At 45.2% G+C, this 26,149-nt stretch overlaps 1 protein-coding gene across 8 annotated transcripts in view; it reads right to left on the reverse strand.

Annotated features, from left to right (window-relative positions):
- MEIS2 (Meis homeobox 2) overlaps positions 1–26,149 on the reverse strand; it is a 318,037-nt gene that overhangs the window by 283,229 nt on the left and 8,659 nt on the right. For all 8 annotated transcript variants that reach the window (XM_078659438.1, XM_078659433.1, XM_078659437.1 and 5 more), the window contains exon 6: positions 24,394–24,543. In XM_078659438.1, coding sequence (XP_078515564.1) covers positions 24,394–24,543 — 150 coding nt within the window. The remainder of the gene's footprint in view (positions 1–24,393; positions 24,544–26,149) is intronic.

The following is a 26,149-nucleotide window of genomic DNA, read 5'->3' on the forward strand; positions in this document are numbered from 1 at the left end:
ACATATACACACACATACATATATACACACACACATACATATATATACACACATACATACACATACATACATACACACACACATACATATACACACATACATACACACACACACACATATACATACACACACACACACACATACACACACACACATATACATATACATATACACATATACATATACACATATACATATACACATATACATATACACATATACATATACACATATATATATATATGTGTGTGTGTGTGTGCGCATGCATGTAGGTGAGAGAGGGCGGGCGTCTGTAAATGAAAGCAAAGCTGTCTTCTGAAAATCCCCTGATGAACTGTTTAGAAGTTAATTATAAGACTCCTTCGGCCATCGCAGGCTTGTAAATTAGCAGCATAATGAAGAGGGGGAAGGAGCCTTTGTGCCATAACTGGAGCACATTAACCCTTTGCGCGGCGCGGGGATTGCAGACGTGTGAGCGCGCAAGCAGGAGGCGGCGGAATGAACCTCGGGAAATATTTCACAGTTCGTTAATGGAAATTAAGCACCCTGTGAAGTTTAATGGGCGACTTTTTATATTATTAAATAGCCGTAACCCTCCCCCCCCCCCACCCCCCATTAAAACGAAAGCAGTTGTAAATCGTGCCCAGGAAGTTTGACGAAACTTGGCGCGCGAAGTTTTCCAGGATGGAGCGAGCAGCAGCTTTTGGGAATTTATGGAGTTCTGGGCTCCTTGGAATTTGCGGCCTCTTTTTGGGAACATCAGAAAAGTCCGAGGCGAGAAGCGGTGAATGCTGCTGACTGCTGTCATGCTGGGGGTACCCTCTTCACCTCCAAACCCCTGTTCTTACCCTGTACCCACTGTACAGGGAAAGCGTTATCAGCGCCCTTTGGACTGGCCCTGAATGGAATTCCCTCTGGTAGGAATGGCCGACGAGAACACATGAAGACAGTCGAAGGCGCTGGGCGTGCACATCTCACACCCAGTAATGCACTCAAAGCATAGTAACTAAACCTGTCTTACGAACAGCCCTAAAACGTACAACAAAGAGACAATGCCGCAAACAGCGAAGAGGGAACACACATTGAAAACACCTTGACTTCATTCTAAAGTTTTGCAAAGTTTTTTTCTCACAACCTTCACAAAGTTTCTATGAAAGTTTTACACTTTCCCACACTTGTGTTAAAATCATTACTTATCCAACAATTAAACTGAAAAGGGTAAAGCTGGAGAGACATTTTCTTAACTCACTTGCAATTGTGCAGAGAAAAATTGTACAAACGTTAACTACCACAGATAAAGTTTTTATAAAGATTCCATCTTGACTGGGTTTGAAGAGAGTAAAAATTATCTTACAATGAAATGAGAATTAGCATTCAATCTGCAGAAAAAAAATTCTCATGCACTAATTTAAACCAGGAAACTTTGCCAAGCTTGAAAATCTGGAACTTGGCAAAGCTTCGACCACATAAAAACAAAGGCACACCGCTACCAGGAGCCCGGTGTGAGCACATATGTATCAGCATGAAGCCTCAGACATGTTGCCGCACACATTTAGGAAGGGGAAGCAAGACTGCACTAAATCACGAAGATTTTTGATAGAGTACCAGACACTAGATTTGTCAACACGTGGGATCTCCAACCTTTTCCGTAATAGGAACTTATGTTCAATAAAAATCATCCCGCGCTACCAGCAAATATTATCAGGTTTGTAATAGAGCCCACATCAGACAAGATTACATTAGTGACCACCCAGTGTGCGAGATTACCACAGGGGATGACTGTGGTGCTTCAGCAAGAATGTAAAAAAATGGTTTATCAATTTAGAATGTTGCATCATGGGTAACACAACAGCCCTAGCTGCTATGCCCGTGGCAGCAGGGTGAAAACATCTGTAATAAACCTCCCCAATGCATCATTTGGTTCATTCAAATATAAGCTTTAAATATATTTTGGAAATTCAACCATTTTTCTCCAAATATCAGCTTAGCAGTTCCAACAAAAATACACATTTTTCAAATTGTGTATATACCTGATAATTAAATCAAGCAAAAGCTTCAAATTTAATAGACTGAGCTGCACAGAGAGGAGCTTTTTTTTTCTTCAGTTTTATACAGCGCAAACTGGACCCGATGGTACTGGCACGTTTTACATGAGCACCCATTACATTACACAAGGACACATTCATTTTTGGTAGGCACAGGGAGATTAAGTGATTAGCCCAGAATCACAGGATCCGAAGCTAATGCCAAGACTCAAACCTGGTTTCCCAGTTCCAATTTTGGCAGCTCTGGCCACTATGTCACATCCTCTACTTACTAGTAGCTATAGAGTTACCAGTAGCTCACAGGCTACTCGTTGGAGAAGCCTGGTTTAGACAAAGGTAGAGCTTCAAAGACAAGTCTCCTGATGGCCGTTCCGGATGCTAGAAATCTATTGTCGTCCGAAAGGAAGGGTAGTGGCGACGAGTTCTACAACATTGCTTCAAAGTTATTGTAAAATGAGAACAGGTGCTTTATAACCGCTTAACCGCGGCGGCAATTCCGTCGCGGTGCGGCAGTTTACCGGAGTGGGCGGGGCCGCGGCGGCTAACGGACGTGTGCAGCACTACAGAGGTAGTGCGTGCGCCGGCCGTTGCCGACAGAAGCACGCAAGGGGATAACATTTCTAAATAAATAAAAAGAAATAACACCCAAAGTAGAAACAGGACAATGGGAGAAAGACGCCTGCCCTGCACCCCTTCCAAATTTGCACAAGCGAAGGGACAGCCTACACAGGATAAACAATCACCATGAAAAAGTACATTCAAAAACACTTATATTACCATTTCACGGAAAATTCAAGCCAGACCGTAACTTGGGCGCAAGGCGTCAAACGCAAGCACGCGAGGATGGTAAGTTGGTTCCGCAGGCAGATTGGCGGCAAGTGGCAGATACAGGGCAACAAAATCCTGCGTTGGCCAAGCGAACTATACGAGGCGCAGCGGCTTATGGTGGAGCCCTCTGCGCGAGCAGCCCCCTTTTATACCCAACTTAGGGACCCACTTGAAGGGCTCAGGATTGAAGGCAAACAGCGACAGTCGCTCTTGAGCGTCAGCTGTTTGCCGGATGGCCGTCAGATGGAGGGCCTGAAGAGCCGCGCGCAAAGGGAGCCGGACAATGGCTTGGCATGGGCTTAACGCGCCAACAAGAGACGCCAGCACCTCGCCATTCACAAGAGGGGGGGACCTACAACATGGCAGCATACACAAATGTTGTAGGGCGCAAAGCAAGGGGGGGCTAATCACAATGCATTGCAAGCCCTTCAATGGCCGCCTGGCCCTTTAATGGCCGCCAGCCCGCTTTACCTCAGCGCACATGTGAAAATTACAGGAATGAATGAGTTACACTCGAGTGTACATCTGAAGGCAGCTGTTATCAAAAAGACATCAGCAACTCAGGGCCGCTTTTGTGTTTAGAAAGAGTTTGATTCGGGAAGGGTTCACTGAGAGAGCTTCCCGCCGGTGTAAACACTCGAGTCCCCGCCGACGAGGCCCGCCTGACCCGCCTCGTGTAGGCCAGGCTTCTCTTTTTACACACAGGCTGTTTTGATTTTCAAATACTGAGTGCTTTGTGGGGATCACGCTGCGTCAAAGGACAGAAGGGGCTGTCGGGGGCCTTATGGAGGGACACAAATAAACTGAACTGGCCACGGGGAGAGTTGTGACACCCCACGGAAGAGTCCCTCACCTCTGCTTTCCACAGTTTCTGCTCAGACGCGAGTCCCTTGCTCACTTTGCCACTGGATTCAAGCAAGCCGGGTTGAAGACGGCTGAAATGCCAGAAACCGGTCATCGGAAGCTTGTTTCCAGTCCAGGGAAGGCATGGCTTGGCAGTTCGGGCTGGACTGTTCCCATGAGGCACAGGGTCGGACTGATTTGCATATGGCCATGTCTGAACTGGGGTGGCAGAGTGGGCTAAAGAACGGTGATGGATTAAACACAGATCTGTTGACTGGATGTGAGTGTTTGATTGGTTCAGATGCTCCGTCCATCACCACCCCCTTTTGTACCACTTTCCACAGTTTCTGGGCCCAAAAGATTTTGCTGTGACACTTCCATCATGGCGGATTAAAGCCTCCAGGGAATGCCCGGCTCAATGGTCGATTTTAGGGGAAACCCCTCGGCCGCCATGCCGGTACCTTTCCATGTACCATTGTGAGAAACAAAATATAGGTGTGATAGTCACTATTTCTGTCTCGTGTGTACAATGCTAGGGAGTTACTTGCTCCTAGGAACCTGCCTACTTCCAGCTGCTTTTCTCCAAGCATGGTCTCTCCGAGCATCCGTGGTCCCTCACTCACCACCTCTGGTACCCTCCCCTGAATATGAAACTGCTAGAAAGATATCAGTTGGGCGGACAATAAGGTAGGGACTAGTTTTTAGGCTGTGCGTAACTGAGTACTACTGATAGGTACATTTCTCAGAAGCTTACATTCTTGCTTCAAACTGACGCCCTATTTTAAGAATCAAGGAGCAGGGGAGGGAGAGGGCGGATGCACAGGTGAGGCAACCGGGCAAACAACTTTTCTAAGTTTTCAAAACGCTTTGGAGCAATTTTCTATTGTGTTAGAAACAAACCTACCAGAAGAAATGTGCACAGCTCCAAGCGAAACAATCGGTCTCAAATAGAGAAAAAAACATCAAGCGAAGTGTGGCATGTTCGAATTCATTTCAGCCACTGGTAATTATTCTGGGCAGCATTCCAGTCCATTGTTTTTTTGCTCGCTGCGCTACACTAGGCAGTGAGCAAGCGATTAGGCACCCTGGAGCAGTATTAACAGGACATGCATGAACCTTTCCAATGGGGTATCGCGGGCAGTAGAGGTGACTCCTTGAGGCTGCCTGATTTCTGAGAACTGACCCGGAAGTTCTTGGCTGGATGTCAACGCATAGATAACAGGTCCCGGTTTAAGGGGTGGTTACATATGGAGAAACAAACAGCACCCAGTTTGAGGCACACAAACTCACAAGAGGACTGCAGTAGAGGTGGGCGGAATTCACGTAGTCGCGCTACGCAAAGCTCTGCGAAATGGTAAAAAATCTCCGTGAGCACGCAAAAAGTTCAGCGAACACGCGGAATTGCTTGTTCCGCCCGTTCGCAATGCTTTTTTCCTGTTTGCGAACTCTGTTTGCGTGCTCGGGGAAAAATATTTCGCGAACCTGCATTTTGAAAGCGCGATCGCGGAATTTTTGGCAATTCCGCTTTCTGCGCGGAACGCGAAATTACCCAAATTCCGCGAGCGGAACGGAATTTACCGCCCAGGCCTAGACTGCAGCTGTACCGCGTGCCAGGTTCCCATGAGGCGGCATGGATGTACTGAAAGGCAAGACATGGAAATGGCACATGAAAAAGTACTTAAAGGCAAGACACATAACAGTTCACCGTCATGTGCACTGTCAGGATCCTCTTTCCACCCGGTACTTTTTGCTTCTTCCAGACATGGGGATATCCAAACAAATGTAGATTGAGGTATTTTTCAACAGCCTAGAATGTAACGAATAAGGCAAAAAAAAACAGCAGTGGTCACAGCCCCCCAAACCACAGGGAAAGGTGCCCAAGACTGAGGTTGACCTCGTCCGGCAGGTGAAGTAAACTGGATGCTTGCTATGTAGGCAACACACCTGGCCGGGCAGGGAGAAGATAGTAGATCAGATGATGGTTTCCAACATCTAAATGGTGAATCCCCTTGCAAAGAGACCACATGACCTGAGTTTCAATTCCAACACCCATTTGATAAACTGTGTGATCCTTGGCAAATTGAGTTACCTCCTTGAGCCCCATCTCAGGTCTACCAACTTTGAGAGTAACTAGAGAGCGGCTTATCCTCTTTCTTCAGGACTGGAATCATTTAGGCTCAGGGTTGACTGGCACAAACATTATTTCTACAACCGGGTGATAATGAGCAGAAGATGTGCCCTGAAGTCACATGTGTATGGTCACCCCTTCTGACATTCCCTTAGATACACAGTTCACTGGGTCAGTCGCCGATGCTGTTTTCGATCAAACATTGGCACACATTTGCCATGCAAAAGTAACTAGGTGTATTTTCCCTACTGACATTTCTCTCCGGCCTGGCTTACCAATCAGAAGCCTGACTCTTGACCACACCAGACCTCAGTGTGGAACCAAAAACTCCTTATCAGAACTCAGCATTTAAACTTGAGAAACTTCTCAGGCTGTCAAAGGACACAGTATGTGGTTACACTGCACTCAACTTGTCTCACTCAAAGCAACAAGATTATCAGGCACATTTATGTGGGACAACAGACTTGAGATCTGAAAGTTACCCAGGACAGGAGGGAGCCAGACGGATTCATCGGAGAGAAGCCGACAACTATAGGACTTGTTTTCTTGAGACGTCATCATTTAGTGGACAGCTCGAAGTTGCCTGTCACTAAACAGGCAGCCGTGTTTTGAAGTGTCTGAAGGAGAACCGTATGTTTTGTGAGTAGGCTCCGCCGCAGGTCTTTTCCGCAGTCTGGGCTGGTAGACTACCACAAGCCCGGAACCAGTCTGAGGCATCGGAGTCTGAAGAAGCTTCGCCTTGCCCGTACCAGTGGTTGGGAAGGGAGAGGACATGTTTGAGTCAAAACCTCTGGAGCGAGGGGGGGGGTGCTGAGCTGTGAACACTTTGCTGCCGCAAGCCAGTTATCCCTGTGGTAACCTCTGACACCTCCTGCTTACAACAAAAAAAGTCAAAAGGATCATGAGGTCTAGCTTTCATGGTCTGTATTCATAATGAAAATTGAGATCAAGCAAGTTTTTGCCTTTCTGCTCCACAGGAGGTTTCTGTCCTCCCTGAGCTCGCCTTAGGACACCTGCATTATTGTTTGACAGGTGTACCAACCCAGTCAGGCGCGCAACACCCATTGGGCTCACGGGGCTTCAGCCCCCCCCCCCCCCGTCGTGTGTGTCAGCCCGGGCTGACACAGCTTCGCGGGCTGGCGACGTCTAATTGCAGCCGCACCCGAGTACTTCACACGTCTGTTAAAGGCCATTTACTTGTAAATTGGGCTTTTATTATGTTTTCACCCCTTCTTACACCCACTCTGGTTACGGCTGGAAGAATTAGCCACCCAAAATCTTTTTCAGCCCCCCCCCCCCGAAATTTGGCTCTAGTTGCCCGCCTGAACCCAGTTAAACTCCCTACCTGCACTATCCCTAGAGCGAGTCACGCTCAGCATGCGCTTGGAGCCAGCAGCGTGACCCCCCCCCCCATGAAACTTTTCCCCCCAAACTCACTGAGTGAGTGATAAAATGAGAAGAGTAGTGGTATTCACCGTCATCCCGAGGGCCTCCTTATCCTACACCTCTCATGTCTCTTCACAGTGCCAAACTAAAGTCAAGCCCTAAAGGTGGCCTCCTTCGATCTCCGACCTCCATACGCCCTCGAAGAGAACACTACCAGGATGCAGAAAGGTCAGAGCCTCATCATCACAGGAGGTCACTTCACCTTGTGCAACCCATGAGGGGGCAGGGATGGCGGGGAGAGGGGTGGGCACGAAGGGACAGTACGCTCTGGAAAGCCCAAAGTAAATCTGTTCATCCAGAAAACCCAGCTCATTGATCTACACCGAAGGATGCTAATCCAGAACCTTTGTTGGCATAAGGACTGGAGAGGATTGTGGCCCTATAGGAGTAAAACTATATGGCACTGCAGTGATGCAGTGTAACCGTGTCCTACGTCGGCTATGACCCGGCCAGTTAACCATTTGAGCTTGTGACGGGCTAGACTCGTGGTTGGCCACAAGGCAAGTGCACATCATGGAATCAGACAATCAAAAAAAGTCAGGCCTATTCGAGATTCATCTCAAACTCTACCTCAACCATGGGGTGGTACTGCAGTGATCAAGGGGGCCCATGTGTCCGGGCGTCAACGATTGCCCCAAGCCCTTCACTGGTACGCCACAGCACGTCCATGGAGAGCTGGAAAGACTGGGCTTGTGCCAGGAGATAATGGTGTGGCCCAGTTGCCATGGCCCATCTCCTAATGCCATCAGGGTTGGCTCTGCCTTGGTGTTTTGGGGGCCTCAACTTATTAGTTGGCCCAGGCTCCCTTTTTATTGGGGAGCAGCTACGTTCATCCTCAGTAAAATGCTGCAGGGACCCCGGGAAGTAGTGGAAGGGGCCACAGTTCAATGAGCTGCGGCTGGAATGGGCCGGCTAGGTGGTCAACCATGACTCTGGCAAAAACGATAGTCCGGTGGTCTAAATGCCTAGCGTTCTGTATAGGTTATTAGAGGCTGATGTAAATAATATCATGTTTTTTTAATGCGAAGATTGTTTTATTTCTTGTTGTTAGTAACTACAGCCTGACAATTGTTTCTCAAAAACAGGTTAATTCTTGGAAAGTGGATACAATTTGTGTAAGGGGCATTTCTCCTCTGTGGGTCCCTCTCCTATAACCAGTCGCGTGCCACAAGTTTGTGAAAGGGCAGGATATGTTATGCACTGTTGCGTACCCCCTCTGATGCCTTGACGACACAACACAGCATGTATGTGTGCATGTCACACCCACATCCAGCTTTGACCCCCTAATGTTGGAATTGACACCACTGGCTGATTTCCAAGCCCTGTTCTCCTCTTCCCAGGAGTTGACATGACTGGGAGTCGGAGAAGGGCCCTGTTTGCGGCTCCCTAATTGCGTTAAAGCGCAGTTACCAGCAGAAGAGACGAGCCAGCAGTCGATGGGAAGTAGATACAAGTGCCGGGGTCTCCCAGGGCCCTGTTTTGCTGGGCTACACAGCTGATAATGCAAGCTGTAATTAATATAAAAGCAGGAGACAATATGGCAAAAAGGTTGCGGTATCCGGGCCACTAGAGATCGCTCCAACGCCTGCCGCAGTTTCTCATTTACACACGCGGCCTTCCCTGGAAATCGCAATGTTTCCAGTGCTTGCTCCCTGGAAAGTTGAGAAAAAATTGATTTAGCACCATCATTGAATTTTGCTAAATCTCGAAAAGAGCAGAGAGAGGGCTGGAGTCTCTGGGCATATGAAGCGAATCAGACGCGCTGCTCTTGCATCGACGCCGCGTGTCTCCTGGCGCGGGCGCGGTAGTAAGCATTTTCTGGCCATTTCGGTACATCTGAGCGGGAGCTGTAGGGAGGTGGAATTATTGCAGAGGGGCTAATATATTAAACCGGTATCTGCACAATGCATCCTACACAGGTTCCCATATAGGGCTCTTGGCTTCCATTGTGCGAATGGCATCGAGGGTTAACCCGTTCCGTGCCGCACAGCTGCATGCACAGATATTTGCATTTTCTGAGGCTTTGCAAGAGTTGGAAGGCTCTATAACATAATCGTCGAGATAAAAATAGCAGCTTTGGCAGCGCTGTTGGCTTCTATTAAGGGGTTATACTGAGTGTTCCCCCCAAGGATTCACTGGTGCTGTCAGTTATCTGCTGCAGAGATGAAACTGCGGCCTGGTGGGCAGGCTCGAGGGCCCTCTCCCAATGCATAGGGTGCACAAAGGTGGCATGTGTCTATCTGACCAGGACCCAAGCCAGGAATTTTGTGGTAGGAAGAGTCCAGGCAGGGTCACAAAATATCCAGGTGTCATATTGTGTTACAAAAGCCCTAAATGATATCGCATGAAGGCTCAATGTAATCTTAATAGGACCCTAAATCAACACAACATCACTCGTCACAAAAAAAGCCAATAGGGTCAATAACAGGACAAGAAGCCTCTGGGCAGAACAACAAGCCTCAAAGGAACTGCATAGAAGCTGGGGCATAGTTATCGATAGACAGGGATACTGTATCGATAGTGTAGCGGCACCGGACCCAGGGCTGGTGAACCTTTTTTACTGATTCATACGTAGAGGCTAATTCTCCTATTTAACAGAAGGGCTCAACGACATCCCAGCAGGACCCAATGAGGTCACAGTGGGGCTTTATGACTTCTTAAAAGGTCTTCAGTGACATCACAACAGGCCTCGATGACATCACTAAAGAGTTCTCAAACAAGAATCAACAAACAGCTCAATTACATTAAACATGAGGGCGACAAGGTCACTTGTGCGTTTAATCCCCTCAGGCAAGTTTAAATGACATAATAATCTGGGTCAATGACGTAAAAAAGGGCGTCTGTGACATCACACATGGCTTCAGGGCATCACTAACATCCTCAAGAAGCTGACTGACCTTACAAGGTGGTCATCACATACAAAATATAACTCAATATCACCACAATAGGGACGAGCGAGAGAAGAACGGGGCTCACAGGGACCAATCCTTAAAGGATCAAGTTAATTACAAAAGGGACATCATCAAGAGGATCTCATGATACTGCAAAGAAGCAGAGTGACATCATAGTATGACTGAGTGATGTCTAAGCAAGCATCAATGACGTCACAGTATTCTCCATTAACAACAGGCTTCAATGCCCCACAAAGGGGTAATTGACCATCATCCTGAAAGAACCCAATGACATCACAATAGGCATCAACTACATCGACACATGATACGTTTGCATTTCAATTGTGTGCAATGACGTCATAATACAACTGAAGGTCATCACAATGGCATTCATTGATAACACAAGACCGGCGCAAAGACACGTCAATATGTCATTGATGCCACAACAGGGAAGAGATCATCTCACAGCAGCCTGAAGTAGCTAAATGACGTCAAGGATTTTAACCCACAAATGTCTGATGACATCACAAGCGGCCTCACTGCTATCATGACAGGGCTCAGTGCAATTAAAACAGGCACAATAGGTCTGAATGGCACGACGAGGCGGCACGCTGCGACAGAAGGCCTAAATGGCAACGCACAACTTCACAATACCAGCCGACACAGGTCCAATAACATTACACAATGACATCACAGCAGGGGCTCTTGCCGTTCCAAGAAGTCCTGGTAACATTCTAAAAGAGCTCTATGACGTCAAACACGTAGAACTACAAACAACCGATCTTTAGGTAGCAAATCTTTGTATCCACTTTTAAAATCCCATTGGATCTTCCAGTGAGGGTTTCATGACCTTATTAATAGATTTCACAAATGAACGCAGTCCTGGAAACATGTATGTGCATAGCTTTAAGTTCACGGATCTCTCAGGGTGACGTAGCTCGCCCCACAATGCCTTAAAGATCGATATGTTATCTAATAAGCAGACACCCCCTAAAAGCTCCAAGCATATATGTGCAATGAAGATCAGGTCATTTTCTTTTGAGTCACGGCTATTTTTACACCCACTATACCTGGCTTCCTGATTACATCACAATGTGCTTCCCTTGACGTCACAAACGGCGAAGCCAATTCAGATCATATTTTATTTGTCTGAGATCCACGTTCTCCTATTTTAAGTTTTCTTAATCGTTATCTTTTACACTCTTTCGCTCTGTTGCTAAATAGTCTCACCAGAGGGCTTCTCGCTGTTGTAAACTTCCAACAACTGTGTCGTGACTCACAGTGCCAAGAGGGACCCGGGACTGTAGCAGCACACAGACAGAGATACACGGGTGAAAGGGCCTTAAAGACTTCAGGGACACTGCAATTATGTGGCAGGGGAGCACAATATGTTGCTGCAGGGTTGACTAAATTATGTGGCAAGAAAAGCCAAATTATGTGGCATAAAGCAAACTTTTTTGATAGTATTACTTCATTCTTTTGTCATTTTTGCACATAGTAATAATGTGTGGGCAAATATTTCACCTCATTAGCACAAGTTTAATGTCCAAATACATAAGTAAGCAACTGAAAGATGACCAGTTCATCTTTGCAAAGTGTCTCCCAATGAAAGTGAAAGCAGAGGGTCACTTTTTAAGTAACTTTTGATCCGTTACTGCTAGAAACATTTTTTTTGTTAAAATCTGCAAATTATGCAGCAGATGATGGATTGTGTGACAAGGATTATGTGGCAAATCCTTACAAATGCAAAAAAAAGCAGGGGCAGCAGAATCGCATAATTCCAGTAGCCATACTTGTAGACACAGTGGGCCATATGTACAAGGTACCAATTAGCGATTCTGTAATAGCGATTTTTAAGAAATCGCTATTTCAGAATCGCTAATTGGTATGTATCAAGAAAATTGCAATTTTTTAGCGATTTCTTGATATTCCTTAATTGCGAATTTGCAAATTGCAAATTCGCAATTAAGGAATACTTTCCCATTCATTTCTATGGGCCAGGAGGCCCATAGGAATGAATGAGAAGTTATTCTCAATTTGCGATTCGCAATTTGCTAATCGCAAATTGAGAATAATTTCAAGGGTGGACACCCTGTTGCACCCCTGAAATATGCCTGGGTGCACATGTGGCGCACATACATGTGCATTTTTCAAGGAATTCGCAATTTACCACTTTCTAGTTGGTGGTAATTTACGATTCCTTAAGGCCATTTAGCAATTTTTTTTTTGCAAAATGTGGGATTCCTTAAATGCAATCGCAAAATAAGGAATCGCAAATTTTGCGATTCCTTATTTTGCATGCAGATGTGTGATACATACCATTTTGCGAAATGCGAATTTCGGCGTTTGCGAACGCATTTGGGCATGATACATGTGGCCCAGTAAAACAAAGGAGCAAACATTACCATGAGGTAAAGCCTGCCTGAATCACGTCTACTGGCGGCAGGCAGAGGCATTTTCGGTCAGACCACTGGGCCAGCAGCAAACAGCGGTCAGCTCCCAATGTCAAATAAAACAAAATAATGACTATTCAAAAGGCTTGGACAGCAGAGCTAGTTTCCTGGCCTGAAGCTTTCGTCACTCTACAATAGTTTAATATTGTTCCGAGAACCTCAGCAAGCAAGACGTGTCTTCTCCCAGAGTGGGAGACAGCGCTCAGAGCTCTTCAGAGAGGAAGTTATTTCAAGTCAGCCTGCACCGGCCTCGTGAACAGAGCCCGGCCTGTGCCCTCGGCTGCCTTGCGCCGGTGTAAGGTTGCTCTGTTCAGCGTCGTTTGCATTTCGGTCTCTCGTGTTGCAAACATCGCACTTGACCACATGTCAAAAGTGGCCGCCTCTCCATTTTTGAGAACCCCGACTTCCTCTGCTGAAAGTTCATTAAACAAAATGGACGTGTTTCCACTACCCAGGCATGCACACTTGACATTGCTGGAGAGTCACTGTCATGTAATGTATCAGGAAAAAACTACTCCCAGGCCCTTCTGTTTCTTACCATGTACCTCTGTCTGGATCACTTCAAAGTTTGTCCAGATTCCCTCAAGGGCAGAGGTGACGCAAAGATACCTTTGCTACTTTTTAAAGGGGCCACTCGGTACAGAGAAAAAAAAACTACTCTATTGACCTTGTCCTGCTTTGCAACAATGCCCAGCAGCAGACAGTCTAGAATGTTCCTTTGTTTGATCATGTCTGCTGGTTTTGAGAACTATTGTGACGTCATTCAATGGGTGCTCCATTTATTGTGCACGTGTTTGCCTTTTTAATATTAAAAAGTATATTTTCCCCACTCAGACCGTGTAAGATCCACAATAACTCTCCTACTGTTATGGTATTTTTATTCCCAGAGAAATTTTACTCCCCAATTCTTTGCATCGGAATGAGGGATAACATGCAGAATCAGTTTCCCTGCACTAAAATCCTGCACATTTTCCTTGTGTTGACCTGGTTTCCCGACACACACATCTCCAGGGTAATCTTAGAAAAATATGTGCTGAGGAGACCCCAGAAGCCTGGCATTTTCATAAAACGCAATATCTGAAATCAGGGGCAAACACCATTTGTGCCCGCTATCAGATTCCTTGTGCACTAAAAATGAGGCAGTTAATTGCATTAAACACCTTCCCATATCCCTGAAAAAGGGGTATACCTATCTGAGTTCGCTGGACTCAATTTACAATGCTTTTTATACGTGAAATTCAAATGTAAGTCTGCAAAAAAATGATCTTCACAGGAATTTCCCAATCACAAAATCAACAACCATTCTCGTCTACGGATTAGGTGCACTATAGGTGATAACCTGTGTGTTTTGCACATTCCTGTGGAGTTTCTACCATGCCACGGCCTAGCTTACTGCGGTGCGCCTGCAAACCTATCATCACCGCAGTGGGGTTTTGAGAATCACCCCAAATGCGCAAATATACACAACTCACGGTTGTCATGGGTATTTGATAATGTCCAATTTGAGGAGACGTCGAGCTTTGCAATTTCCCTTTACCAGTGTCATGCTCAAATCTCTGCATTTAAAATAGTCTATAGACAGTTAAAGATTTATATAACAAATAAATAAAGACTTTTTAAGGTCTGCCATAGAGGAACGCATTTCACTACACTTCAATGTCCGCAGAAACTGTAAAATGCACAACAGAGTTGTTTTGCATTGCAAGTTGCCAATTGCCTTATATTTTTGTTAGACTCCATTTCTGTACGTGATTTTTAAGCTTCTGCAATGTGATTGGTCAAATGCCAATCCTATCCCAGGCCATAACTTCCTCTATGTTCCCTTTAAAACATCAGGAGCAACTTAGAAGGCTGCCAGCCATTGGGTATCAAGTGCAGGCCAGGACTCGTTGAGGTCAGCACCGGGTCACTGAAATGTTTAAGAAGAATATGCTGGCAAACATATTCAGTGTATCAACCATCAGAAACGTTATGTGCTGCACTTGTATATTAGTTTAACAGGCTTTCTTTAGCGGGGTCAGTGGCCATTTTTGTCAGGGGGGGCTGCCGGGGTGAGTAGGGTCACGTCACAAAAATGATTCAGAGCCACCGCAGTAAAATTTAATAGCCGCGTGGGTTACACACACCAGCCTCCATTGTTAAGCGTTGTTATTTATTAGGGTGGGAGGTGGGTTCATAACCCCCTAACCAAACTCATCCTGGAGGAAAAGTTTTTAAAGGAAGCAGAGTTATACTACTTTCTGGTCTATGCTCCCCCTCCAACCCCCTCCCACTAGGGGATGAATAACGCTGTGGCCTTCTGGGAGTGATAAGAAAAGAGAAGAGAAAACAGTAGAAGAAGAAAATAAGGGGTGAAAAAGAAGGAATAGGTGACAAAATAAAAAAAAAATGAAGGAAAATCATGGCAAAGATGAGAAAAAAAGAACAAAGGTAAATGATAATAGTTAATATGAGAATACCAAGAGGATTAAAAAAAAAAAAAAAAAAGAAGAAAATAAGCAAAGGGAAAGACAACAAGAGTAAAGATGAGAAAAGAGAAGAAAAGATGCACAGATGACAAAGAGGGAATTGGGAAATAATGTGTGTGTACGGACATCAAGAAGATGAAAAAGAAAAGAAGAGAAGACATGAAGAGAAAAAAGGAACAAAGATAAGACTAAAGAAGAAAAGTACAAACAACAAAGAGTGACTAAGAAAATATTAATCTGTAATGCTGCTTTTAAAACTTTTATGGTCTCTGCAACCGAATAAAGAGATGTTGACATAACTAAGAAAACAAGGCTAGGACAGAGAGATCACAAAAATAAGGTAACAGTAGAGAACTGTAAAGAACTGTAAAGAAGAAACAAGGGAGCAGCGAGTAAAGAAGATAGAAGTGAAAGGAAAAGAAAAGAAGAAAAGCATATGTGCAAACTATGAATAACAAAATAAGATAGAAATAGAGAAAATAAGACGAAGGAAAGAAGATGAGCGTACAAAAAAGTGAAAAACAAAAAGAAGAGACAAGTGAAAAGTAGAAATTCAATAGCGGGAACCAAAAAAGGTTAAAGAGGTGGGAAGAGATTCACAAAACACTTGGGGGCTTATTTACAAGGCCCTTGCAACACTTTTGCGTCATTTTTAACATGGGAAAAGTGACGCAAAAGTGGCGCAAGGGGCGTTTAAATCTGCCCATTGGTCCCTTGATCACCTCCAAGACGTCTAGCTGCCTCCATGACGCTACGTCAGAATATCGAACAGAGACATTTTGACTGTAATCAATATTGACCTGTTGGGCGTGGATTTTCAATTATAAACTCCAATAGGGCGATATTTTTGTAGACTTTATTTATCTCATATGATATTCTGATAAATAATTTCCTGGTACCACACCTCCGTGAGTGCCTCAACGCTGATGATTCCTTGTTTTATAAAAAGGAGATCTTGGTGGCCGATCTTGATCGGCACTGGTTCCAGAGATGCGGAAGAACTTACAACGCCTTCTGAGAAAAAAAATCCTAATTTTTTGCCATTTAGGAGGTATTATGTACATGATGAAGTATTATCTACCTTTGACTTCCTAGAGCCAAGGGATGCCACCGATGAATTTGTGGTCTCCAAAATCTGATTCTCCGTTATGAGGTTCGAACACTTTAAAGTGATCGGCTTACACATATAAGACCCATATATCTTTTTACGGGGTAGGAAAATCAGGGTCTCAGCCCTTCTCGAAGCACTCAGCACATATCAGTGTCACTCTTTGAGATTGTAACCTTCACCTCCAAGAGTGATGCCTGTCTACATCTTCCCCAAAAGTATTCGCCGTCCACAGTTATTTGTTCTTTCTACAACTGCGGATACGCTCCCAAGGAGCACGCTAATGAGACGAGGCTGTAGCAATTCAATCCTACCCTAGTCCAAAGCACTTCACCCCTCCAGAGGGAAGTTGGTCCACTCAGAACCACTTTCTAAGTCAACTCACACCTCTTCTCATGGGTGACCCCTAAAAACTCTTTTTAGTGACCCAAAAATATCCCATTCTGGCTGCCTTGTGTCTACCTCAGCGGCCTTGAATCCAATAGAATCACGCTTCAAGCCTCTGACAGCTCCTTTGGGGATGACTCGGCTCCTGCTCAGAGGGCCAATGCTCACCTGCTAGGTGGTTTGTGACCAAATCTACCCCAATATCCCCAAACCACTAGCAGACAATGACACAAACACTACCCTGCCAAATAGTCCTGTCCATGAGCATCTTAGTGATGGGTTGCTAGATGTGTTATTTTGAATACGTAAATATGGATTGACATGAAACAATTAAAAGACACTTTGATTGTTTTAGGGGCTATTAATAGCGGCAAATGAACCACACAACTTAGCGTGAAATGGGTCTAATGAGGTTTGCGACAATTGCATTGAAAAAAGTGCACATGACAATGTTTAAGTCTCAGAAGGCTTGGGTGTAATTCAATTCAATGAATCTCTATTTGGATACAGATGTATCCAATAAAAGCACTAAACTTCCCATGACTTTTCACACTACACAACAACATCTAGCAGCCTAACATGGTTAATGATGCTTCGACATCTCACCACAACCCCATATTCCCCATGAGTCACACAACAAAATGCCTACCTACAGCAAGACTTCCCCAGGCAAACCAACATTGTCTATTGTTCACACTGCACAACACCCCCTTACAGCTCACCATTCACCAGATTAAATTACGTAATATCCTTTCAGCCCAACATTGACACAACACAACATTCTACCTGCAGCCCAACACTCCTCACAGTCAAGCACCCAGAACACTTCCTGCAACCCTACACTTTAAAGATCAGATGCACAACATATGCTGCGGTTACACACCTATAGGCCTCTTGACTAAGACCAGCACTCCCCTATTCCATTCCATTTTTTTTCAGTGGGTTGCCACCATCCCCAAAGGACATAGGCATACACCTAACTACTGCCTGAGACTTCTGACACTCAAACTGAACATGCAAGTTGTATTTTTTAGTGTCTGCCACCAGATGTTGGTGCCGTCACTCGGAAACAGCAGTTTGGGTATAATTCCCCGCGCGCCATCTCTCGTTATCGACCATCATTTCCCGCATGAAAAAATTAGAGTACGTAAATAAAGGAAGCAGCCATTGGTTTCTATTTTTTTGGGCATTCGCAGCCAAATGTGGCTCGCGGGACTGGAACCGCTTCTTGATTATACAACGACACCCTCAGCGTTTGACCTCAGGTATTACAGCAATATCCGTAACGGCTCGATCTCGCTGGTAATATTTCACTGTTAATGCCCTGGAAGGCAGCCGTTCGACGGTATTACAGTATAAAACATCCTAAACACTGCCGGGGAACTGCGGCAGCACATATATATCTAAAGTAACTCTCAATAGGCAAATGGGGCGTACCAAAAATCAAATTTAGCTTGACTTATTTGGCTTGGAGACAAGGTGAGGTTTTAAACTACTATGCCTTCCTTTATTCCTCACACATAACTCAACACTGTGTTAAGCACCACAGGGACCCAGAATATCACAGCAGAAAGGAACTTATAAGTCCATCATGTCGGTCTATTGCCGTCCTAAAATTGACTTTCAGAAGCTATGTGGCCTTTGGATTGAATCATGCTTTTTCACTTATATTTTGTAAGTCTGTCTCTTTCTGTTTTATAAATTGTTTACAGTTTTGGCCTTCACCACTTCTGGCAGGTAGTTGCTTAACACATTCACTAAATTTTGTGCGAAACAAAAAATATGATTTTAATGTGACCATTAAGTCCCTCCCTCCTCTGAACATTGCTCCTCGCTCACCATCTCCAAGTCTTTTATTAAGAAATTTCGCTCATGAAACACATTATTTCTGAAAAACTGATTTCTTCTTCTGTATTCATACCATTTGGGATATGGGTGTCTATTAGAAGCCCCTCTTCCACTCGTTACTTTCTTACAGAATTAGAATCTTGAACATGTTTATTGATTATCTGTTTTCTATAAATGGACTCTACAAAAATTCAGCAACTCTACCCTTCCTCAGGCAGAATGATATATGGTTTTAATTTCTGTGGTGTGACAATTTTAATCTAAATCCAGGCATACGAGGAAGGACCACGCACTCCCAAAGGAATGTCTTTAACCCTGAGCTAGTATTCAGGAAAGAGGTTGAATGTTCTGAATATTTAAAAAAAACACATATAGGCTACGCGCTCTCTCCTCCAACTTCGCTCTCCTGCTACGCTGGAGTAACAGTAAGAATTTCTGACACTTCTGGGACATGTCACACGCATATATGTATATATTAATTTTTTCTAAACCAATGAATAGGCCATTTGTGCGGAGTATTTAAATCAAAGTTTTGAAACACACTGACGCATGCAAAGTTAAACCACCTGCCACCACGGCACCTTGGACCTGCCAAGTCAGAGGGTTTCCAATGACTAACAAAATAATGTTCCCTCCAGCCACCCAGGGCTCTGCAAGCTCTGACTTGCAGGCCTGCTTTTCTGCCCTGCCTGGATTTCAGCGCACGCACGCCCAAAAACGCTGCACAAATGTGTAAGCTAATAGAATGAAAAAAATACACACACAAAAAAACATGCACACAAATTAAAAAATGTAATTACTAACACAGCAAAAAACAATTACCCCGTCAGTGGGAAACACCAATACTGGAAGGGATCTTCTGTTTTTAATCAGCATTCCAAATTAAGGCAAGGTTATGAACATATCAAAGTAGACGGACTAAACAGAAAGAGATAAACCCAAAGAAAGTCAACACCCAAGTCTGCACAACACCACAACAAATGCAAGAGCACACTGGCAGGCTGTGAATCTGGTATTTGCCCGCCTTGGGAGTTCAGCTCCAGCAAAATGTGTTCTCTTTTCTCTAGGCTTCTGCTAACACACTGCCCTTGTGGTATTTCCTAAACCAACAATACACCGCCCTGTCCTTGTTTCCCACCACCCCGGCACTCTCGCGCGCATCAACCTCTCCAACTGTGGCCTTAGTTTTTAGAGAAAGGCCACAGAAAAGACGGGCAACAACCCTACCCATCATGCCGGCATGATACTAGAATATCACACTTAAAATATCGACTGACATAACTATAGTTCCCAAAATATAATTCACAAAATAAGCAAGGAACTGAAGCATACTATGATACACGTTGACCAAAGTGAGTGCTGAAAGGCACACTCCAAAGTAGCTCACCCTGCCCCACTAAAAAATATACATGAGCAGACAAACACAAATACAGCAAGCCCCACTAAAAAATATACATGAGCAGACAAACACAAATACAGCAAACCCCACTAAAAAATATACATGAGCAGACAAACACAAATACAGCAAACCCCACTAAAAAATATACATGAGCAGACAAACACAAATACAGCAGAAAAGGACACATTTGGAATAAACTCCGGGGAAGCGTACAACTTTGCAATGCAATGGACAAAAGGGTGAATCATTATTAAAAATAGCAATAAAACTGTGAACAACTCCATGCAATTATATTATGTAATTATAATATACTTTAGGCGTGCTAACCCTTTTACGCAACACTCTTTTGCAAAAAACGGTATGTTCATTATGAGTTCAACACTGCAACTATAATTCGTGAGAAACAGAAAACCAAATACTTCTCCACACTAAAAATTTAATGCATAAAAATATAGTTTTTCCTGCAAAGCAGATCCCTGGTTCTGGAAGACTGGAGTAGATATATTGGACACAAATGGGCAGCTCAGTCCAATGTACTGTAAAGCGACAACACTACATACAGAGGGACCCGTGGTGCTTAGTGCAGCTGCAATGGGGCATGATGTTTCGGCCTGTTGGTGTTTTTTAAGATTGTTTCAGGAAAGTCCTTCCCTTCGTTTCTAAACACCGGTACATCAGCAAACTTTTGAAAAACTGAATTACTCAACAGAGCCATTGACCAGACATCTATCTACCTCACCAAGTGGAGTGGCCGGTGAATGCTGGTTCTACCACCATTGCCCATAACTATCTGAACCCCTAATTTCCATCTTTTCTTTCTTAATCTGTTAGTTTTCTTTGAGCACTCTGAGGTGACCCTGGTGGTGTGTGGTGCTACACAAAACTCCTAAATAAGTAACTATATAAATAACATGCTGCAGCAGCTTAATGCAACGGCTGCGGATATCCATACGCAACAAACAGGTCGCTAGTTTGACACTCAATGGGGCCTCCCAAGGGGAATACGAGGAGACCCCCTTAAACAGGTAGTAGCAAAATGCTGTTATTTACAGTGCCGAAAACCAGTGAGGCCCACCTAGCTCTGAGAATAAAAATAAATAAACTGCGTTACTAACTCATCGAGAGCAGCATTGTAGCCAACTCATCAACAAAGCGCTACTTTATAGAAACAGAACGGAAAACTAGGCTCACCAGTGACAGACACGCTTAGGTGGCACATGTGAGATGGCTTCGCGGGTTGTGTGGCCGCCAAACAGACCTGCGTTTACAACCCAACCCATCCGCCTACAATATGAAAGTGATAAAATTGGTACATCTTAGTTGGGTAATAAGAAAACCTCTTATTTGAGAACCAAGATAGAATTCAGTTTGTAGCTTGGCCAATGTACTTTGTCAATAATATGGTTACTGTCGACAATAAGGTTATAGTCCAATCTATGCACACAAACCCAGCTCAATAGCATAAATCCACAAAATGTAGGAAATTGCCAATTCTGAAATCTTTATCTGGTGTTATTACTTGAGGTGTAAACAGTACAGCAAAAACCCAGCCTACTTTCAGAAATGTCCCAATGCATGATGTGGGGTGGAAGCATTCTAAAAGTCCACTAAATTGTAGGCTAAGGGCCTTCAAAGACATTGCCCAAAAACTTGTTGTGCATATCCAATCCGTGGTTGAACCTCCAGATACATTTTCTTCTTACGAAACCCAAAATTCTATTCTTACCATTGAATATCCCGGGGCCCATCCCTCCCGCTCACCCAGGCAGTCGCTTGATATAGTTTGACACCGTTTAATAAGGGAAGCGGCGTATGTGTTTTGGGGTGTCAGCCTTCTGTCACCAAACTGTCACCTGCACAAGGGAATACCCCAGCACACAACACATTAAAGTATATGTCTTTTTAGCTGTCATTATTCACAGCCCAATCAGCTGTCGTGCCTCCACCGCTCCCCGCGCAAACACAACGGAGAAGCAAAACTCAACGGCGCACAAGAGCGGCCCAACTGGGGGGGGTACTAATGGAAATTTTGTCTATAGATGCGTATGGGAACTCAAATCCTTCTTTTACAGCTATCCCCAGCAATTTTGGGGATTCTTTGAAGGAATCCCATGAGCAGAATTCCACGCCCTGAGACTGTTCTATCTGTAGAGTGCGCTACACAACCCCCGTAACACAACAAGACACAAGTTCTCTCTCATCCGGCCTACATCAAGTTTTGCCAAATGAGCTTCAGGCCCCAGGCAACATATTAAATATGCATATCAAAGCAAATGGGGAAAAAAATGTGCCAGGGGTCCTAAATTGGCTACATTTGCATGTTGACAAAAGCACTCATGTTGCTGAATGTCCTGTTCTGTTCAAAATGTGTTTCCTTTGTGATATCAACACCCAGGGGTTCAGCACATGGATGACACATGATTTCTCCCAACCTTTGCAACACACATAGCCAGCACACAAATGTGATCAGTGACAAGCAGGCCCCAAAACGCCCAATTTTTTTTTAAAACTGGGACAAAAACAAGCACTGTGTCGAGATTCCCATATCGCGGCACATAAATATAAAATGTGTGCTGCGACTCCTGGTCCCCCAGTTGGAGTCCTGGCTGCACACACTATGGCTTCCTTTCAAAACAAATAGCAGGGGGGATCCCCTAAAAGGATTTAGCTCCAGTGCCCTTGAAACAAAAAGCTTTAAATTGCTATAGGCAATGAGGTGAGAAACCCAAACACGACCAGGATTAATGGGGTCTCATATTTATGGCAGTATTTTGGAGGGCGTTGGAAAGGCTGCTGCGAAGGGAGCGGGCCACAGTCTGGGGAGCCGGATAATAGTGGCCAAATTATCGAACAGCTAGCCCCATGCAACCCTGCCCTATTATTGTACTTGAATTTAAATTTTACAAGAGGGCACAGCAAATTGGCTTGAGCATTTGCCATCTGCCCTGCCTCGACACAAGCTTTTCTACCTAATCTCCCCGGCGCAAACATTAGCCGGCTCTGCTGCTAGTATACAGTACTAAGAAATATGCAGCCTTGGAAAACGAGGAGCATTTTGCTTTTAAAAATAAAATAAAATTGCTAGTTGTAGAAGTGTACTTAAAAATGCTATTTTATCTTATGTCACTTTATCTTTTTTTGTAAAATATACACTAGTATTTTTTTTTTTTTACACACAGCAACTACCATCGGCTTGAGGACTATTAAAAACGTATGTTACAATATAAGAAACACGACCCCGTTCTCTACGTGCTGTGCTCTATAAAAACCACTATTTGTATCATAAAAATAATTGCCTTCAATACATATCCTTCAATAAAACAATAATTTCAAACATATTTTCCTGCTTCTAACACATTTCCATCTGCACTGAACGTGTTCACAAAAACATACAGTAAATATTAAAAAAGGTACATTTCCCCAAGAGATACTCAAGATCAAAGTCATAATGGAAATTTTACAACAAAATGTAAGTGGGTTACTTTAAAGCCCATGCCACGCAAACTAGAGTTGTTGTTTTTAAAACCAGATTAAATTCGGAATACACATGATTATGTATAACGTTCGGTGCTGCACGTGTAACTAGCACGTGAAAGGCGCATTTTGCTAGATTTCAGTATCCACCCACCGCGCGCACGCAGGGAGCACTTGTGCGCTTTCATCAATTTAATTGGAAAATTTACACCTCCGCTAAACCCTCACAACTATTGCAGTACATTAATATTGCAACTGCGGGAAAAAAAACTGTTACATTCCCTTCAAGCATTCAATTGAGTCAAAACGTGCAAATCCCTAAGCCGCTGGGAGCGTTTCTCGAATAAATAACCGCTGATCAGCAGCGTCTCGGTTCACAGAGACACACGCACACAATAGCTCCGACCTCCAGAGAGATATCTGTGTTTTGTTATTTTATAGTTTAACAAGATCACAATCAAGGCGGTTCGCAAACCGAGAGAACCGTCCGGGCCAAACCCCGGACCAAAAAAATCACAGACTCCCAGAACCGGGCGCGTTTCCGCGGAGCTCCGCGAACGCGCCCCGGAACCTCAGGAGCGCTCCCCGCTTCTAGGAGACACCGACTCACCTAGGGGGAGCCGCCATGCTGCTCCCGCTTCCCACAATGCATTGCTAATTATCATTCCATGAAAGGTTAAGATCTTGTAGCGGGAGGCGCTCGAGGCGCTTTTGGCACGGTGTCACGCGCTGCCACTGAGCACTTTTATGGAGCAGTACTTATGTCACCCTAATTGCACAAAGGCTGCTGCGCCAGGCCCCCCTCCCTCCCTCGCAGGATAATTCTAGGAAAAAACTAAATAAATGCAAACCGCAAAACTTTGAGACCCATGTTAGTGGCCCTAAGCGATTCGTGCGCGCTTTTGCGCACCCCGAATCCCGCACACAAGACTGGTGTAAACACGCCGGGCTCCAAAAAACAGAAAACAAGAGAAAGCGAACGCGGGGGGAAGCGGCATGCAGATGAAACTGTCAGCGGCTGCGATTTACGGCGGTAAACAAGGGGCCGTAAACAGGCCCTAAATCCATCACTTACGTGGTCTGCCAGGTTGGTGGAGGACCCCGACAGCTCCTCGTGGTCGGACTTGGAGCTGCCTTCCCGCTCGTCAATCACCAGGTCGATGGGCATTTTCCCTTTCAAGCAGCTGATGTATCGGTGGCAAAAGTTGTCACACAACTCGTGGACCTGGAGGGAGGAGGTTGGAGCAATGAGACGGTTTAATAAGAGATGGCGGCTAGATTGAAGTAAGAAAAGGAGAGAAACAAGGCGAATGAAAAATAAATAAAAATAAGAACAAAAGGGAACAGCTGAAAGAGGGAAGGGGAAAGAAAGAGAAATTGAATAGAAGGGGAAATGGAGAGGAGAAAAAAAACAAGAACGGGAGACAGAAAAGAAAGTGAGAAAGGGGGAAAAAGCAAAGAAACAAAGAAATCGGAGAAAGAAATGCGAGGAAGCATTCGATTTTCTTTAAAGAAAGTACGTATTTAAGGCGCATAAAAGCCGAGAGCGGGGAAACAACAGGGCATGCGGCCGCGGGGATTGTTACTCTCCAGGGGAGGGCGGAACAAAAAAAGGACCAAGGGCAGAAATGCAAGGAACACTGGGTGTCAGGGGCCGAGCACGACCGGCTGTGAGAGGCAGAGGAGGGGCAGCTGTGAGAGTTAGGGAGCGACCGGCTGTGAGAGGTAGTGCACGGCCGTCTGTGAGGGGCAGAGGATGGATTGCTGTGAGAGGCAGAGGAGGGCCGGCTGTGAGAGGGCGAAGAGGGTCAGTTCAGTTGTGAGAGTTAGGGAGCGACCGGCTGTGAGAGGTAGTGCACGGCCGTCTGTGAGAGGGGAAGCGCGCCCCGCCTGCTGTGAAATGTAGGTCAAGGCAGGCTGTGAGAGGAAGAGCAGGGGCGTAGCTTCCATTGGTGCAGAAGCTGCAGTGACACTGGGGCCCAGAGGCCTGGGGACCACTGAATCCAGATGATGCTGTATTTTATATTTCAAACAACAAACGTGGGACACCGGCACCTAGGCCTTTGAGGAACTGGTAAAGAACCTGTCTGTTGACTCTGTGTTCACTTCCGGGAGTCAGTACCTTGACCTCTCTGGAGCTGATGCAGGCCCTGTCTGCAGCCTCTATGTTCACTTCCGGGAGTCAGTACCTTGACCTCTCTGGAGTTATCCAGGACCTGTCTGCTGCCTCTACGTTCACTTCCGGGAGTCAGTACCTTGACCTCTCTGGAGTTATCCAGAACCTGTCTGCTGCCTCTATGTTCACTTCGGGAGTCAATACTTCGGCCTATCTGGAGTTATCCAGGACCTGTCTGCTGCCTCTATGTTCACTTCCGGGAGTCAGTACCTTGACCTCTCTGGAGTTATCCAGGACCTGTCTGCTGCCTCTACGTTCACTTCCGGGAGTCAGCACCTTGACCTCTCTGGAGTTATCCAGGACCTGTCTGCTGCCTCTATGTTCACTTCCGGGAGTCAATACCTTGACCTCTCTGGAGTTATCCAGGACCTGTCTGCTGCCTCTATGTTCACTTCCGGGAGTCAATACTTTGGCCTATCTGGAGTTATCCAGGACCTGTCTGCTGCCTCTATGTTCACTTCCGGGAGTCAATACCTTGACCTCTCTGGAGTTCATGCATGACATGTCTGCTGTCTGCACGTTCACGTTCACTTCCGGGAGTCAATACCTTGACCTCTCTGGAGTCATGCAGGACCTGTCTGCTGCCTCTGTGTTCACTTCCGGGAGTCAATACCTTGACCTCTCTGGAGCAGGCCCTGCCAGATGCCTGTACTTT

The sequence above is a fragment of the Lissotriton helveticus genome, chromosome 9 (assembly GCF_964261635.1).
Source record: "Lissotriton helveticus chromosome 9, aLisHel1.1, whole genome shotgun sequence".
NCBI lineage: Eukaryota > Metazoa > Chordata > Amphibia > Caudata > Salamandridae > Lissotriton > Lissotriton helveticus.